This window comes from Cryptomeria japonica, chromosome 10, assembly GCF_030272615.1.
Source record: "Cryptomeria japonica chromosome 10, Sugi_1.0, whole genome shotgun sequence".
NCBI lineage: Eukaryota > Viridiplantae > Streptophyta > Pinopsida > Cupressales > Cupressaceae > Cryptomeria > Cryptomeria japonica.
Window position 1 is genome coordinate 504,299,129 of NC_081414.1, and position 19,006 is coordinate 504,318,134.

At 38.8% G+C, this 19,006-nt stretch overlaps 1 protein-coding gene across 5 annotated transcripts in view; it reads right to left on the reverse strand.

Moving 5' to 3' along the window:
* The window catches only part of LOC131039422 (protein SWEETIE), a 326,474-nt gene that overhangs the window by 193,883 nt on the left and 113,585 nt on the right, over positions 1–19,006 (reverse strand). For all 5 annotated transcript variants that reach the window (XM_057972185.2, XM_057972184.2, XM_057972183.2 and 2 more), the window contains exon 12: positions 9,030–9,155. In XM_057972185.2, coding sequence (XP_057828168.2) covers positions 9,030–9,155 — 126 coding nt within the window. The remainder of the gene's footprint in view (positions 1–9,029; positions 9,156–19,006) is intronic.

Below are 19,006 nucleotides of genomic sequence, written 5' to 3' on the forward strand. Positions count from 1 at the left end.
CTGTAAAAGTGTCCAAGTGTGTCCGATAAAATATGGGCAGTCAAGAAGGGTCCACACGACTCTGTGACTCCAACTCATACTGGTCGGGAGGCACCTGCGTTCGAACAGCATCCAAGAAAATCCCAATAGCATGATAGGGCATGTAAAAGGTTTTATGATGTAATGCCATAAACTCATGAATCCGCTCTGATAGCACGGATGACCAATCGTACACTCTGTCATTGTGTAAGCCATTCATCAAAGCAAGCAACGGCACTGCGATATCCGAAGCTCGGCTAGCCCCTGTCAGTCAACTCTTCATAACGTCGAACAAACACTACCACTCCCGGTACAATAAATTATTTCTTCAGATCGTGCCCCTCGGGTGTGTTCACTGTCTCCCACTCGATAGGTGTCAAATTACATCAGCAGACCAAACGTAGGAAGTTCTGTTTTTGCTCCATAGTCATCTTCGTGGCTCATTTATCAATCTTTCGGCCCTGTCTTGGAATGCTGAACACCCGAGTGAATGCGTTCACTGAAAAGGAAACTGTAATTATGCACTGTTGGTACTCAAAGATGGATTCCCGATTATTTCTATCATATGTGGCAATCATGGTTCTGAGGGGTTTCTTGAAATCTCGAACAGGAAATACCGGCATCTAATGGCCCAGTGTACCCCTATGCGCTGAAGAGATTCTTTAATCGTGTGGTCATTTGCTATCTCCAACCACCATGCTCTGCATAGGGTGCCGCTCAATCCATCCAATGTGATGGTGTCGACTGTCACCTTGGACCGCATTTTCTTTCCCTTCACAGCCTCCCCGTATCCATCCTGCCTGCATCTCTTACCCCAAATGGCAATGTTCGCCCTGTTGAACACAATGTACCACTAAGAGGGGGGTGAATCAGTGGTTCACAATATTCTAAACCTTTTAAACCTAACTCTTGGTACTGGTTAGCAAATCAAACACAAGGAGGATATACCGGTGAGATAAGGAAAGTGATCAAATGCAAACACACAAAGACACACAACACATAACACCAGATATACGAGGAAAACCCAATGTGGGAAAAATCTTGGTGAGAAATGCTGTTGGAGTCTACTACTCCAATCCAACCTCACAATAAACACGGTTACAATGTTTAGGGCACCAAACCAAGGAGCACCAACCCCTGATTTAGGGCACCAACCGAAGGAGCACCAACCCCTGCACAAAGCTCTAACTCAGTGATTACAATAACATATATCAAAACAATAGTAATAACCTTGTTACAAATGAGTTTTGCAACACTTGCAATCAAAATACTTCACCGGTTTAACTCTTCTCTACCGATTCTCCTCTGCTCAGTTCTCTGTCGGTTCACTGTCCTCTGTTTATACCCTTTCCGCCCTGATTTTGTCTTGCATAACTTCCACCAGTACACTCTCTTTTCTCCTTCACCTTCAGCAGCTTTTTTTCTGAATCTCCCTTGCCGGTTCACACAATTGTTATCCTATATGGCAGCTTGCCGGTTTCTCTAACCTTACAGGTAAAACCTCTGATATGCCCTCTTACCGGTTCAACTTTTCTATCAGTCAACTCCAACACTTAGATGCTTTTGATCTTCTCTCTAATCACTCTCTGCTCTCTCAGTTACTCTGTTTTTTCTAGCATCTAGCATCAACATCTTTCATCTTCGGTCTACATATTTATACTTGGCTTTCCCACCAAGACCAAAGTTCAAACGGTGGCGCACTAGGGCTTTTCTCCACCAGCTCAATCCGTATCAAATCCGATCGGATCTCATCTCCTCAATTGATGATCTGCAATAGATCAAACATCACCGCCATTTCTAATGACATATGTACACGCTTTCTATATTTAGCAACCTGCAACTTGTTTTTTGACCTTTCTCTGTCAATCACCATCAATGCCTCAACTATTTCCTTCGACCAACGAGCATGAAGATCGGATTCACCTACTTGATTTACATCACCAAAAAGCTTTTGCATCTTGATCCGCCTCGAGCCGCACTTCTTCTGTCATTGACCCGTGATTTACGGGTTCCTTATTTAAAGTCGACCTGCTCATCACCTACCACGTCGATGGACACTTGACCGACCTCTGAATGCTTGCCACCTGGTATCCACATGTCATTCTTGTCGACATCCACCTATGTTCAGTCCACTGAGTCGGCTTAGGTTTATTCACTGACAAAGGCACACTACTAGTGCTTGCTCACCGATTCACTAACCCTGCCTATACATGTCACCTTACCAGTTATCCCGATTAATATGTCTACCGGTGGATTACACACCTCTTTGCATACCGGTGATCACGTTCTTCTTTGTTGTCTTTTGCTTGCTTACCGTTGGACATGTTTACTTACCGGTGAACATCCATGCCGGTAACATCTCCTTCTTGCAACCTGCATACACCTTGCATATCGGTAACCATCCATACCAGTGACATGCTATACATACCGGTTGACATCAATGACAATACAATGCCAACAATCTCCCCCACTCGCATTGATGTCAACATACTCTGCATTTTCTTCAACCGGTTCATTTTTTCTCCCCCTTTGACAACAATGACAAAGGGCACAAGCTCTGCAAGTACTTATCTCCCCCTTTGTCAAATCTCCCCCTTTGTCCATCAGTTGGTTCAAGAATCAAAAGGTATGGCAGTGAACTCCCCCTGAATCATAGATCTCCATACACATTTAAGTGCATGAAGCGAGTGACACAACTCCTAACTTGTGTCTCAGATACTCAAATGTGCTTACCGGTAGTGGCTTGGTGAAGATATCAACCACTTGTTCACCTATAGGGACATACTCTACCTAACTTTCTGATCTGCCACCTTTTGCCTAAGAAAATGATATTTGATGGCAATGTGCTTTGTTCTTGAGCGCATAACCGGGTTCTTCAATATGTTAATTGCACTTGAATTGTCACACTGGATGGAAATGGGGTCAAACATTTCTACTTGAATATCCTTGAGGGTCTACCTCATCCATAGCACCTGAGAACAGCATGTGGTAGCAGCAATATATTCTGCCTCAACAGTAGATATGGAAATTGAATCCTGCTTCTTGCTGTGCCAAGAGATCAATTGGTTACCTAGAAAGAATGCACCACAACTTGTGCTCTTCCGGTCATCAATGCAGCCTGCCCAATCAACATCAGTGTAGGCTTGTAAGATAAAATCCCCTTGCTTGGGATACCATAGTCCATAATCAAGTGTCCCTTGTAGATATCGGAATATCCTTCTGACTGCATTCACATGTGACTGTTTGAGTGCAGCTTGAAATCTAGCCACCATGCATACTACCTGCACACTACCTGCACTATATCCGGTCTAGAAGCAGTAAGATATAACAAACTGCCAATCATGGATCTATACAATGTCTGATCCACTACCAGTGATTCATCATCCTTGCTCAGCTTGCATCCGGTCACCATGGGAGTACTTACCGATTTGTTGTCTTCCATTTCAAACTTCTTCAACATATCTTTGGCATACTTGGTTTGAGAGATAAATATCCCTTTACCTTGTTGTGAAATCTGCAAACCAAGAAAGTGGGACAGCTCTCCAAGCATTGACATCTCAAACTCTGACTGCATCTAGTCAGCAAACTCTTTACACAAGGTATCCTTGTTGCCTCCAAAAATGATGTCATCCACATATACGACCACAATAATCATGTGGCTTCCATTTGCATTAATGTAAAGATTAGTATCTGCACTCCCTTTTCTGAACCCCTCTTCCTTTAGATACTTATCTAACCTTGAGTACCATGCTCTTCGAGCCTGCTTCAAACCATACAATGCTTTCTTCAACCTTCACACAAAGGTTTCATCATCCTGTAGCAGAAAACCTTCCTGTTGTTCCATGTATACTTCCTCTTCTAAATTCCATTCAAGAAAGCAGATTTTACATCCATTTGATAGACTTTGTAACCCTTGTAGGCTGAAAGGGCTAGAAACATTCTAAAGGCCTCAAGCCTAGCAAGCGGTGCAAATGTTTCTTCAAAGTCTATTCCTTCTACTTGAGAGTATCCTTTGCATGCTAACCTTGCTTTGTGCCTCATAATCTTTCCTTCATTCATTTTGTTTCGGTAGACCCACTTTGTGCCAATAATATTCTTGTCTACCGGTCTAGAAACTAATTCCCAACTCTTATTCTTCTCAATTTGTTGTAGTTCCTCTTCCATTGCATCCATCCATTTCTGACCATTTCAATCATGAGGCAGAAATTGACTTGTTCATCATTCCAGGCAAGTCTTCTTCTAGTCTGCACACCATCATTCTTATTACCTCAGATCTGATCTTTAGGGTGATTTTTCTATACATACCAGTTGGGGGACTTGTTTGATGCTTCTTTCGGTTCACCGTTAATCTAAACTTCATCTTCATCACCGGTGTCATTGTACCGGTTAACTTGTGCTTGTCTTCCTTTATGCATATCTTCATCAACTCTTACATGAACACTATCAATGACTCTTCTTAGTCTTTTGTTGTAGCATTTGTAGGCTTTGCTATGAGTTGAGTAGCCCGAGAAGATACCTTCATCACTCCTGGAATCAAAGCTACCTAAGCCATCCACATCTCTCTTGATAAAGCATTTACTTCCAAACACTTTGAAGTACTTAACTGATGGCTTCCGGTCATACCACAGTTCATAAGGTGTCATTTTGTTGTTTGTTCTCAGTTGAACCCAGTTCAAGGTATATACAGCAATGTGAACTGCTTCCTTCCAGTATGTATCCGGTATGTTTGCCTCATTTGGAATGGCTCGTACCATCTTCTTGACTATCTTGTTTTTCCTTTCTACAACACCATTTTGTTGTGGTGTTCTTGGAGCTAAATATTGTCTTCTGATTCCATGTCTCCCATACATACGGCTCTCCCTTCCGTGTCAGTTTGTCGAGAGGGTAAGAAATCTAGGCAAAATTCTTGATGAACTTTCTATAATATCCTATGTGTCCCAGAAAGGACTTGACTCTTGTTACATCCGTCAAGGGTTCCATCTCAATGATCACCCTCACCTTGTCTGGATTTGTTTTCAATTTGGCCTTGCACACAATATGGCCAAGTAGTTTCCCCTAAGGCACCATAAAACGGCATTTCTTTGGATTCAATGCTAGTCGAGCTCTTTGAAATCGTTCCATGCATTCCCTCAAGGCCACCAAGTGGGTGTCTTGTCCATTGTAGATGGACCAGTCGTCTAAAAATACCTTGAAGTTCCCCACTGACATTTTGTCAAAGAGATGCAAGATTATCCTTTGGAAGGTGGCGGGAGAATTACACAACCCAAACAGCATTCGATTGTAAGCATATACATCGTCCTTGACCACAAATGTGGTCTTCAACTTATCTTCCTCTGCAATAGAAATTTGGTTGTACCCTAAAAAACCGTCCATAAAGGAGTACATTTCATGTTCGACCACTTCCTCGAGGATACTATCCGTGAAGGGTATCGGGAATAGGTCCTTGATGGTGACGGCGTTTAGACACAAAAAATCCACACAAATGCGAATTTGATTCGCCTCCTTTAATGATATCACAACAGGTGAGACCCACTCACTTGTCATATGATGTCTTCTTCCAACATTCGTTCTATCTCATCATCTACTCTCACCGCATAATTATTATTCATACAGTACGATCTCTTTCACACTGGCTGGGCTCCTAGTACAAGTGGAATCCGGTGGACGCATAGTTCTGAGGGAACCCCCTTCAAGTCCTTATAGGTCCAAGCAAACACATCCTTATACTCCATAAAAATCTTGAAGGTTGCAGCCTTCAGCACAGGATTCCAGTCGTCACTGACTAGAATATTCTTCAGACTTGCTTCATCCCCCAAGTTTGTCTCCTTAAGTTTAGGGTCCTTGTACCATATGGGCTTGTCCTTGTCGAATTGGTGCGTCGTGGTCTCATTAACTCGAGCCACCACTTCCTTATACTCCCCATATTCAGGCGAAAACATGTCTTTCTCCCCTGATTCTTCTTCTACCTGCAACATGTTACATTCAGGATGGAAGAGCTTGTAATCCTCCATCTGTCAGTGGAAGAGCCCGTTCAACGAGCCCACCTCATCTTCCGAGCAGCCTTCCAACTCCAGAATGCCCTTATCATTTCACTCCATCTGTCGTCTACCTTCATCTATTCCAGGAGGCTCTCCCTTCGCCTTTGATCTCGAGGAGGATGCCAACTCCTCGCTCACCACTTGCGTACGCAAGTCAATAACAAATTTCCACCCTCCACTCTCCATGGATAGTGTATTTCGCTTCCAATTATGGTTTACTTTCGCTGTGATGAGCCATCCTCTCCCGCGGATTGCATGATAGCCTTTCTTCTCAAGGGGAATTACTATAAAATCCAAAATGAAGGGTTGTGTACCAATAGTTACCTGTTGTACCATTAAGGTTCCGATCAGTTTGATGCCATGCTAGTCGGCCCCCACCAGATTGAATGTCGATGGCCACAGCGTCGGATTCCCCAATTTCTTCCACGTCTCCTCTGGTAGCACGTTCACCCTTGATCCTCCATCTACAATGGTGTCGGTGAGGATTGTATCCAATATACCCACTTCCACTACCACCGGGTCTCTTCCGCTATTCACTGCTAGTAACATTGGGTTCACCGAAGAGCTGACTAGGATCTTCGTGTGGAGTGTCACTGTAAGGATAGGCACATTTATCGCGCTCGTGATAGTCGCCTTTAGTCGTGGCATGGTCCTCAAAAGGTCTTTAATCTTTATTGGCACTTCTGTCTGCAACACTTGTCTCAGAACATTCTAGTCGAACTCCACACATAGCTAAGTACAAATAGTGTCATTTGTTCCCCTTCGCTCCTCCATCATTTCCCTCTCAATGTCGGCTTTAGCTTCCCGTAATCTCTCCTTTTCCGTACGGGGGTCTGGGCACGTAGCTTTCTTCGCTTGTGCAATTGTGATTGCCAACGTCCCTTCCTCGTTCGTCCTATTGATAGTCAACAGGCTTACTCCCGAATTTGGGCAGTTTGCCTCCTTGTGGTCCCTAGGGCCACACCATCTGCACAGGCGTTGTGCGTTTTCCCCCTTTGGGCAATCTCTGGCAAAGTGTCCCCATTTGCTGCAGGCTCGACATTGAATCATTGGGCGGACTTTGGCATCGTATTGTACCTAGCAGTTGTTATTATTGTTTTTTCCACCCCTTTGGTTATCTCTAAGCAACCAGATGATGTCGTATAGGTCGGTTGTTGTGGGGTGGCCATTGTTGCGGCCGTTGATGGCTGCTCCAACGCAAGGAGCACTTGTGCACTTCTAGTCTTCATATTGTATGGGCGCACCTTGATGGAGTGTCCCAACACTTGACAAATGTCACAGAATGCCTTTTTAGGACATGTGCCTTTAGTGTGACCTTCTTCCCTGCAGTCTATGCACCATAATTCCCCTTCACTCTTGCTGCCACTCCCCTTCATGGCCTTGAATTCTTTCAAGGCCCTTACACAAATCAGTAAATAAAATTTCGTTCTATGACTATCATCTTCCTACTTTTTACATTCCCTTTTCAAACAAATGAGGATATTTCCATCTATTTTCACCCCATATAATCAATACCCTAAAGTTTACTTTTCTTGAATCACCAGCTAACAAACTCCCGTAATTATAGTTGAGGTATCACAAACAAAATGCCATTCAGTGAACTTTGTTCAAAAACGTGAAAAATTGAGTTTGACTGTGAATATAATTTGTATGACTTACATGATTGGAACCAATCCTTGGTTTTTCTTTGTTTAAGGATTTTATTGAGCCATCAGTTAACATTTATTCATATATATGCAATGACCTCACGTGCAAGTAAACTTTCAGTTTCCAGTAGCACCTAAAAGAGGACTCAGTGGGACTTGGTGTTGTCTATTATAAAATGTTACTCACAAAATCCAATCAAGAGCACTTCCACAAAATAAAAAAATTAGAAACCATGTCTCCCCATGATAATAAGGAGACAGTGAATAAAAAATGTCACAGCTTGATCAGTTTTTGTGAAGTAATGAGTCCATCAATGGTAGTGTACAGAAAAAGATTAGAAGATAACAGAAGAATTGCAGTAAACTGAAAGGCAATGGTAATGACAAATATCGGAAAACTGAAAAATCATACATCAACATACTAGTATTAATGTAACAAGACCATTTATTCAGTGTTAAAGACACTAGCCATACAATCTTTGAAAGTTATTGAACATTTTTTATGAACAGTCTTAAACAAAAGAAAAGACTTCACATGAAAGTCAATTTTCACTTCTCTACAAAATTGGAAACTCTCATATGTCTATTATACAATGCAAATATCAAGAACTAATCAACTCATCTGCCGAATTCAAATACCAGAAATTTTATAATAATATGGGAATAAGTTTATTATAAGAAACGGGATGATAATAAAGTGCAAAGCCATGAAAAGGCTGTGTTGTTCTAGAAGAATAAAGCAAAATATTCTGTAGGAGAAAACACCAAAAATATGATTACTTTTCAAAAGGCTTCCTTCTTATAAGCATGGCAAGACTTAAAATGGTAATAGTTGAATGTTTCACTACGAAAATTGCTTCATCTCATTGAATCAATACTAAAATATTTTGAAGATTGCTTGTCTTCCTAATTGGGAGTGGCCCACCAGAGAGCTCCACTATTCAGCAAATTGGTGGTACCAGCACAAAACTTTATTGTTTTCTAGATCACATAAATTTGTTTTCACAAATTATATAATAATATTTTGTATAGAATCTTATAAAAAAATAGTAATAACAATAATATTTTGTATAGACTCGAGAATTTTCATATTTCCATTAGTGTCATTTCAAACAGCCAAAAACTTCCTGATTTAATGATATTCTAATTAGTGTTTGTTAGTACAAACATTATGGAATGTAAAACATGAGAGTTGTGTTAAAAACAAAGCAAATACTATAACAATGGCATCAACAATGTTATTACAGAAACAAAAAGTTAGCCTACAAGAAGAACAAAAAAACTTTACTCTAAAAGATTGTCATGCACCACCGAACATCTAATGCACCTTTTCAATTGCAACAGTCTCACGCAAGGCACGCAAAGTTGTTACACCATATGAAATTAAACCACCAACACAACTAGGGTCCACCTCAGCTAAAGTACGCAGTGTTAATGCGGCTTCTACACGAACCTGCACAAATCAGACAGATCAGCATTCATATTCTGGAGGGTTCACCTTATACAGCGATATGAATGTAGGTGACAATCAAAGTGATAAGATGAGACTATTTCATTAAAATATTTAGCTCTAACCAGTCCAAAACATATACAATCATTACTAACCAGGTAAAATGTATTCATATTATGCATGTGTAAATTAATTTTACCAGAAACAATTTCTGGAAGCAAGGGCTTGAATGAATCATGAAATTTATACCCTAAATAAATCAACATTTTTAGGCACAACTAGACTACATATTTTCAAAAACCTAATATAAATTTGACAAACCAGGCACATATGCTAAAACTGCACTGTTCAGGTAATCTTACGGAAAGGAAAAAATTAACATCAGGAGAATGGACAACAAGCATTCAAGCCTCTGCAAAGAATAAATTTTTGCAAGCTCTAATTCAACTTATTCTAAAATAACATGCAAACTACTTGCAGCCGAAGCATGAAATGAATATTTACAAGACACTGGGTTGCCTCAGCTAGTGTAGGAAACAATCTAAATACTCCTATATGTTGCACCTGCAAGCTCCTATTCTTATTATAGGATACAACTTCTAGCCAGGCTATGTCAGTTCACGATTGTCACAAGGTACTTGCCAATCAGATGAGGGATCCTAATACATGTAGCACACTATAACAACTCTTAACACCCTGGCTGGATATTCCTTCCAACATAAAGCATGGAAGGTCTCTGATATGTTCCTTGTAGATATAAAAGATAACCGGTGAAGATTGTGTCTAGGACATGTTTATAACAATATACGTGAGTGCAGTGCTAAAAAACCAAGAAAGTGTAGCAATAATACACCAGGAAAACACAGTATATCAGGCTTCCTTGTAGATCTGCAAACAAAACGTGGCCCTTTATACAGCTTTTAACAATGTCGATCATGTAAAGTCTTCTATATATGTCAGTTTCCTTGGAAGCTACAGAATAACAACCAAAACCGATACAACCCTTAACTCAATCTAGCACTATAAAAGGAATAAGAGCTACCAAATTTACGCAACTTGATCAACAATGGTTGTAAATTTTTTAGATGACTTAGGCACGTGCATATCTAACGATAGACCGTTTTATAGGGTAGTTCGTTGACAACTCTAAAGAAAACTTTGACTTGTAATACAAGAAAATAAATAAATATATGATAGCTGAGGCCATAGCCTAAAGTTTGGACAATAGGCACAATTGATTTTACATCAAGAATTAAGTAAAACTTCAAAAACAAAGTTCTTGTCTATATAAATTTTGTTAAAAGTCAATAGTTTTAAATGCATGAAATCTTACACAAAGTTTGATTAGCAAGAAGTGAATCTTCTAAGTTAATTAACCTGTAACTCCTCAAGCTAAGCTTACATATAGTAAGTTTGGAATTTTTGAAAAGATAAAATGAGTTTGAACACAAGCTATTAACGCCTAATTAACTAACAACATTAGTTAGCTAGGAATTGACGAGCCAAACTGGAAGGAACTTTGTATCCATCTGTCTATGTAAACACATGCATGTGCCTGTGTGCATGTCAGTGCATGCGTGCACACATACATGCATGTGTATGTGTGTTCAAGGTCTTAGACTCTTACCTTAATTTAGAGGAAGGCCAAACTTTTATTTGAGCGCTAGACAAAAGACTTGATGCTCAAATTAAAAATGAAATGCTAAGGAATTAATAAAGTTAGGAGAATAAGATCTTCAGCCTTTAAATATTTATTGACGTAAAACCAAACCTTGGACAAAGGACCTAGGTTCTATAGATAAAACTTGACTAAGAATCTTAAATGTCAAAAGAAATCACTTTTTGGTAAAAAATTAAATAATAAATGCAATTTAAATCTAAATAGGCAATATATAACTGAAATCACAGTTTGCAAACTTGGCAAGTACTCAACGAGTCGCCAAGTAATTGAAATTTTTTTGCTCAGCTAGTACTCACAACATTTACTCACCGAATTTTCCCACTTTACTCACCACACCAGTAACACATCAAATCATGGAAAAAAATGTGACTTAAACACTCCAAATATTCTTTTTTTGACTTTAGAAGCATTGTTTTTTAACTTTTAAAAATTTACAAAAATGGTGTGTGCCATGAAGGTCTGTGTGGTTGCCTGGTGTGGGAGCACCTAGGACTTAGGCTAGTAGTCTTTTCTCAATTTTGGCTTGTACTGACCCTAGCCAAGTCAGGTAGTGAATAAGGACTCCAGGAGGGTCCAAGAGTGAGTGTGATGAGTCAATGTAGGCCGGCCTAGTAGAGTCAGTTTCTTCCTAGGTTTGCATTTTGTGCATAAGTAGTGGTTTGAGTAGGTAGTTGACCATCTTGATGGTCAAAAGTGTCAAAACTTGGTATAAGCATTAGGGAGGGTTAAATTAGTCTTAGAAATGCTTTAAAAGTCGTGAGTGATGACTTAGAATAGGTCTCATAGGTTGGGAAGGCCAAAAATGCAAAAAGTGCAAAGTTGCAAAAAGTTGTCATGACAACTTTTGTCCTAAATTGATTAGCAATGGAGTTAGGGATTGTCCAACGCCCTAGAATGACTCCACACGTGGGGAATACTATAAAAACCCTCTCTTGCACGTTACCAAGGTTGGAGTATTGTTTTTGTAAGATCAACATTCTGAAACTACCCATTTTCGGACTGTTTGTCATCATTTTGGCTTTATTTGCTCATTTTGTGAATACAAATGGATTGAATCCATTGATCCAGTAATGGATTGAGTATCTTTGGAGTGTTTCAGAGCATTTGTTTTAATTTCAAGCTTTGTAGATAAGTTATATTAGTGTTTACTTGGTTTTGTTTGCAAACAGCCAGTTTTGGCTTGTATATAGCAGTTTTATGTAAAATGGTTGCCCCATGAATTCCATCTGTCCTACCATCACGGCCTATTGGGATATGGAGGGCAACCACTTGTATAGTGTACATATGTAGGGACAAGTGCTGGAGATGACATTTAATATGACTGTCACCTTGTTCTAGGCAAGTCCAGGAGCAACCCGGCTAGAGGAGATAGGGTGAATTTGGAGTGCAAAGTGCAGGGGTGGATGCAAGATCACAAATTAACCTTTTGGAGGAGTCCAAGTTGTCCATACAGAGTTGCTTATGCAAGGAGGAGCCTTGACAAGGCCATTTGATGCCCAAACACCAACTTGACCAGTCACTGCCGGTTAGAAGGCCTAGAAACCCTTCAAAACCCTCATTTTGGGGTTAGGGCATTGTACGGTGGGATAAGGAAAAAAAACCACAAAAACCACTTGAGGTTAGGTGAGTCTTTGAAGAAAATCCAAACTTGCTATGGGGTCTTTTGGACCGTTTCCTCTCAAGCCCTAGAAAACCGGATTTTGGAGGCCTAATAGGGCTAATTCCTTGTAGCCCTTTTCTAGGCAAAATGGAGAAATCGGTAAGAAGGGAAATGGTTGCAAACCTCAAATGGACCCAAAAACTATTCAAAACATGTTAGAAGCCACCTCCACACCTCTGCATCAACTCACATCAATAGGAGGTCAATTTGACAAGTTGAAGCCAAGACAGCCATAATGAGTACATGGGAAGCATTGTGAATTGGTAGGGTTCCTAGCTAAAACACTTGAAGCAAATACCTTGAAATGGATAAGAAGCAAGCCCTAGAAAAGATTGAGAAGGACTTGGAGGTCTAGAGTGCAATTAGGCCTGGAGAGTTGGTGGAATTGAGCAACACCAACTAGGTGAAGAGTTAGCAAACTAGGTGAATCCCATCATTGCCCCCAACTCCCCATGAGGGGCACAACACCTTGACTCCACACGAGATGTTGCCCCTAGACCCCCACCAAACTTATTTGATAATTTTGTAGTTGTACTTTGCATTTAAAAAATTGCTTATTTAATTTTATTTTTCAAAATTTTAAGTGTTTTTGAAATTGCCAAGTTTTGTTGAGTTTTTACCAAGTTTTTGTCGAGTACTCTCCCAAATGGAAATTTTTGGCTTGTCGAGTTGCAAACTATGACCAAAAGGCATAAAATAACAACAAATCCTAGACTAAGGTTTTGGATGATGAGAGAATCTTGCCTCAAACCAAAAGAGTTAAATTGTATATTAATCTTAATAGGGTGGAATCTATAACAGGTATAGTTTAAAAGGAGCTCTAATGAATTTCGAGCTTCGGATTAGGTATCACTTAATAATCACCCAACTATGCTATTGGATAAAGCCATAACTTATATAATTATTAATATGTCAATAGACCTTAATAATGGAGCATTGGATAATTTATTTACCTGAAGTGTGTTTGAGACAAATTAGCAGTAATTCCATTAAGATTTTGGACCTTCCTACGTGAATGTTGAAATTCATGGGATGTTTTTTGTATGAATGTGTAATCAAGTCATAGTTGTAAATGCAAATCATAGATGTGTAAATGCATATGCTCACAAACAGACATGTTAACCATTTCCTAGGTGCAGTTACTATTAGTTTTGTAAGAAGAATTTATTAGAATATTTAATTATTATTTAATTAGTATTTTAATGGTCATTAGTGAAATTTTTGCTTTATATAGTTTTCTATTTTGGGCTTCTATTTTTAGAAGCAGTTGTTTCTTTTTAGAAACATCATTGCTTGTAATCGCCTATTTAAACGGCTCTATAGATGAATAAAGTAATCGGATTGTTTATTTGATTAATTTTTCATGGTATCAGAGTGGTCAAAGTGGGTAACGGGCCATTAAAAAATTTTGTGCCCTTCCACCTAGATTTAATTTGCAGAAAAAATTTTAAAAAGTTTTTTTAATGAAAAAAATTCTGAATTGTTTTTGGGGCGAATTTATTCTTCTCCAAGTCGTGTTTGTGTTTTTTGTGCCTATGTAGCTAGGGCACAAGATTTTTTGACAGCCCGCGTTTTGGGTTTTTGAGCTTGTGATCGCGTTTTTTTTCCAACCCACGTCGGAATATTTTGGCGCGATTCTTCTGCGCAGTGGCGGCCATTTTTTAAAGCCCGAAAATTGCGATTTTTTTTTTTCACAATTTATTTTGGCTGCGTTTTGCCCGAGGTCTATCGTTTTTTTGTGCTGAGTGACGGATTCTACACGTTTTTTGTTTGACCTGAGCGCATATTTTTCAGACGCGATTTTCATGACCTATGGCGGGGATTTTCAATGCGATTTTTGCGATTTTTTTCCTATGCTAGGGTTTTCTGACGGCGGCAGCACGTTTGGAATTTTCGCGAAATTTTCTACACGATTTTCAGACCCTTTTTTTGCAATTTTTGGTAAATCGCGAAATTTTCTGCTGGCGTCTAGGGTTTCAGCTGGAGATTTTAAGCAACGTTTTCTTTCTATTTTTTTTTAGAAAAAATCAGCTAATAATTAATCTGCAGTTTTCTTCTGATTTTTTCAAGAAAAATATGGGTTTCAGATTTTTTGGGTTTTTAATTTCTGGGTTCTTGCAGAATTTTTTTGGGTCTTTCAGCATTTCAGCGTCTTGAATTTTTGCATCAGCAGCTTCTGTCTTGATTTTCACTTCTTCACAAGGTTGACTAGAGTTGACCTCACTTTCCGAAATGGCCTATTTAACCAACATCATGTTGGAAAGCTAATCAAAAGTTCACCGGCCAGAACTACAACAGCTGGAAGCAAAGGATGCTCTCGATTTTTGAGTATCGTAGCCTTGATCAAATTGTTATAGACAAAGCTTCTTGTCCTGCAGCGGCAGGTGAAGACCAAGACAAACATGATGGGAAAAATCAAGAGGCTATCATGCTTATCAAGTTATCTGTCACAGATGATCAACTCCCTCAAGTGCCTTCAAGTAAAATAGCTAAAGAGATCTGGGATCTCTTGAAAGATCTTCAAGAAATGTCCAACAAGCGTCGAGCTTTCTTTCTAAAGAATATGTTGTTTTCTATCATGATGGATGAAAAGACATCCATCCAAGCACATCTTACGAAGATCAAGGAGATTCGTGACCAATTGGAAACTATTGGTTGAATCATGGAGGAAGAGGATATGGTAGTGATCACGTTGAAAAGCCTTCCCCGATCCTACGAGCATTTCATTGACACACTCAATATCTCTTCTACTAGTGTTGATCTGAAGTTTCCTGATCTCTGCACCAAGCTTCTACAACAAGATAGATGGAAGCAGCAATTTGGTAGTAACAGTGTCAGTGTGGAACAAGCGTTTACTGCCAAGGACAAGGACAAAGGTGAGTACACTCACCAGAAAGGGCACCGCAACTCTGAGGAGGGGTTCACGCAGAGATTCACATGTCACTATTGTGGTGGACTTGGGCATATCCAGAAGTTCTGCAGAAAGAGGTTGGCTAATCAGAAGTCCAACCAGGGAGGGTCTTAGGAGCAAGTGCAGGCTCATGTTGCAAAGCGTTCTGAAGAGGAGTCAGCCTTCTATGCTTTTTGATTTTGTCATCGGTTGGGTTTTCTGATTTTTCTCCACAAAAAATCATGGGAGGGTTTTGCTTGCTTTTTCCTCAAATCAAGGAGTGTTGTTTTACCACGCAATGTCTAGTGTTTTGCCGTGTGATGTTTGTTGTTCTACCACGCAAAGTTTGGTATTTTACAATGCGATGTCTGATTTTTTACCACGTGACGTCTGGTGTTTTACCGCGTGATGACCGGTGTTTTACCTTGTGACGTTTGGGGTTTTACCGTGTGACGTTTCAAGGTTTTTACCATTTTTTTTCCACAAAAAATGATGATTTGTATATTCAGTTTTGGAGGGTTTGCCGATTTTTCCTCAAAATCATGGTTTCAGGTTTCAGTTTGGTTACCTAACATCAAGTTGCATGGATTTTGGTATTCTTGATCATTAACACTTTGCAGATCCAGGGAGGGTCTCAGCCGGGAGGGTCTCAGCCACAGCAATGTCTTCTGTAAGGTAGTTAGTAGATAGAATGACCATTAAGGGAGGGTATTAGAATATTTAATTATTATTTAATTAGTATTTTAATGGTCATTACTGTAATTTTTGCTTTATTTAGTTTTCCATTTTTGGCTTCTATTTTTAGAAGCAGTTTTTTCTTTTTAGAAACAGCACCGCTTGTAATCACCTATTTAAACGGCTCAATAGATGAATAAAGTAATCTGATTGTTTATTCAATTAATTTTTCAGAATTCAATCCAAAATGTTAATAATTTTGTAATTAAGAGTGTTTTGAGCTAGTAGCTGAAATATCCCACCCTAATCTAGATATTTTAAAATTTGTAATGTCCCCTTTTGGATTGCCCTAAATCTTGCCCTTGTAAATATCAAAGTCTGCTAATTTTCTCCCTTATTAATTTTGATATTAGATATTTCTCCCTTGATCCATTGACTTTCTTGTCTTCTTTGATCTTATGGATGATTTCTCCAATTCCGCCTTCTCAATTGAATTGATCTGTTCTTCATATCTTCAATTGTGGGAAGTCACACCTCTTCATAAAAAATGAGTCATCACTCTTCATTGCTGCCCTATGAGAATTATAAATTATTCTCCAAATTGATCTCCCTTGGATGTCCTCCACAAATGAGACCTCCTTTTTATATCCCCCAATGTGAGGGAGAGTCACACCTCTTGACCATGTATGTCCTTTGCAATGTTTACAACCTTCATAATTATCACCTTTTGAAAGAGACACGACCTTACATTATTATTATCTTTTGAAAGAGTCACAACCCTTCATTATTTATGCTTTTTTTAGAGAATCACTTCCTTCAACAGCAGCACTGTTCACATCACTGTAGTAGCAAGCCTTCAACATTCAGAAAATTTCAAAACTTCACTGCAGCTCGAAAACCATATCAAAATCCACATCTAGTCTTAAAGGCTCACGACTCTTACTCATACACACACACCACCTAAAAATCACATTCATGCATTATTCTTCCAGTTGCAAATAAACTTCAAACACTCCAGAGAGATTTCCAGTTGAAAAGTCCAACAATCTGATAATAAAGTGCAATGGTGAATCTTGAATGAATCCACACCAAAGATGGATTTGGGTTTCCGTCCAAACCACTGAGAAACTCCAAGGGTTTTTGTCTTCAAATTTCTTGTAAATGAAGCTAGAGCTCCCAACTTCTTAGAGAGAAAATAAATTAACCAAGAATATGCAAATGAGACCTTTTATAATTCTCAAAGGAAGCTTCCGGAAAACCCATTTAGTTTTCCCTCTCTTTTAATATTCATATTTACTCGCAATTGGGAATAATAGTAAAGTGGCCCCTTATATAATTTTAATTAACTTAAAGTCACTTTATGAATTAATTTTATATTCACCTTATATCTCCCAATATTGGCATCTATCTCCATAAATCACTTCATTATTTTTTTTTAAAACCTAATAACTCCCTAGGCAGCAAAATAAAGTCACTTTATGGAAACGACTTAAAAATCAATTTAGCTCCTTTTATGTTCTCATATCATAAAGTCATTTAATATAATTAATATTATTAAACTTGATTTAACTTCAATAATTTAACTTAAATCATTAAACCCCTGATAATTGCCAATATCAACTCATGGGAATAATCCATCCACTTTCCAAATATGAGCAAAACATCCAAGTGACTTACTAAAAATAGTAAGTGTGAATCAAAGTGTCTTGGATGATCTTCAAAGGCACACCACAAATAAACTAGGACACTAAACTGAAGAATACTGAAATAAGCACCAAAAGGTCAGCTGAAGAGCCATAGAACACCCTCAAAAGGGTCCCCTAATCACCATGTTAGCCTACGGGGACCAAAGTCTTACGCTAACCTCTAGAAGTAGTTGATGCCTACAAAGGGGACATTACAATAGCACACTAAGGGTTCTATATGTTGATTTTGTGATCAGACTGAGGAATATAGTTTTCTTTAACTTTATCAGTAGAGTATACAGTTTATGTTGTATTACTATTCCAACTTTCCCATGAAAGTGACTAGATAGCTAGCAGATAATAGTCAATGTTCACTTTTCCTTGAATGTATACCACCGATGATGAATGTTGTTCAATCTATCATGGAAGTATGCACAAATAATTATTTGATTTATTTATCCTTCCGTGTATTACAGACTGTCTCTAATCCTAGATGTATTCTGATTGAACTGCAGATTTGATTAATGTATGGTTGATCCACGTCTCTATCTTTATTGTTGTAGGAACTTGATTGAACTCCTGATACATTCGCTGCATCTATTAATTAATAATCAATCTTTGTTCAAATGACATCGTATCATATTGATATATGATACTAAACGACTTCCTGAGAAGTCGTGACACTTTACTCTCAAGAGTCCTGATGGTTTCTAATAAACCGATTCACTTATAATCGGTTTATGACTTAACTAATAAACAACAATTCGATTATTAACAAATCGGTGATAGCAATTTGGCCGATCATAATTAACTATCGATCATAAGTACATGATCAAATATACGCATCTACAATAAACTGTTTGTTGATCTTTGCATTAAATAAACATGTAAGTCTAATAGGCCATTTACATATTTGTTTCAGTTGATTAGAAGGATTGCTACTAATGCTATATCATTAACACTCCCTCTTAGCTAGGGAGGAATCCTTCATAATCTTTACAAGTTACATCACCTCATTGTGATGATTTTCCACAATAGGCACATCTATATGTGGAAGAGAAAGATATCACCTCACTGTAATATCAAGTGTTATGGGATGTCCACGGATATCACGTCACATGATATCCACCATAAATCTCTTAATATAATACCCACCATTATGGCTTGTCCACGGATATCACATCTCATGATATCCACCATTATGGCATATTCAAGGATATTACTTCATGGCATGTCCACGGATATTACGTCACATAATATCCA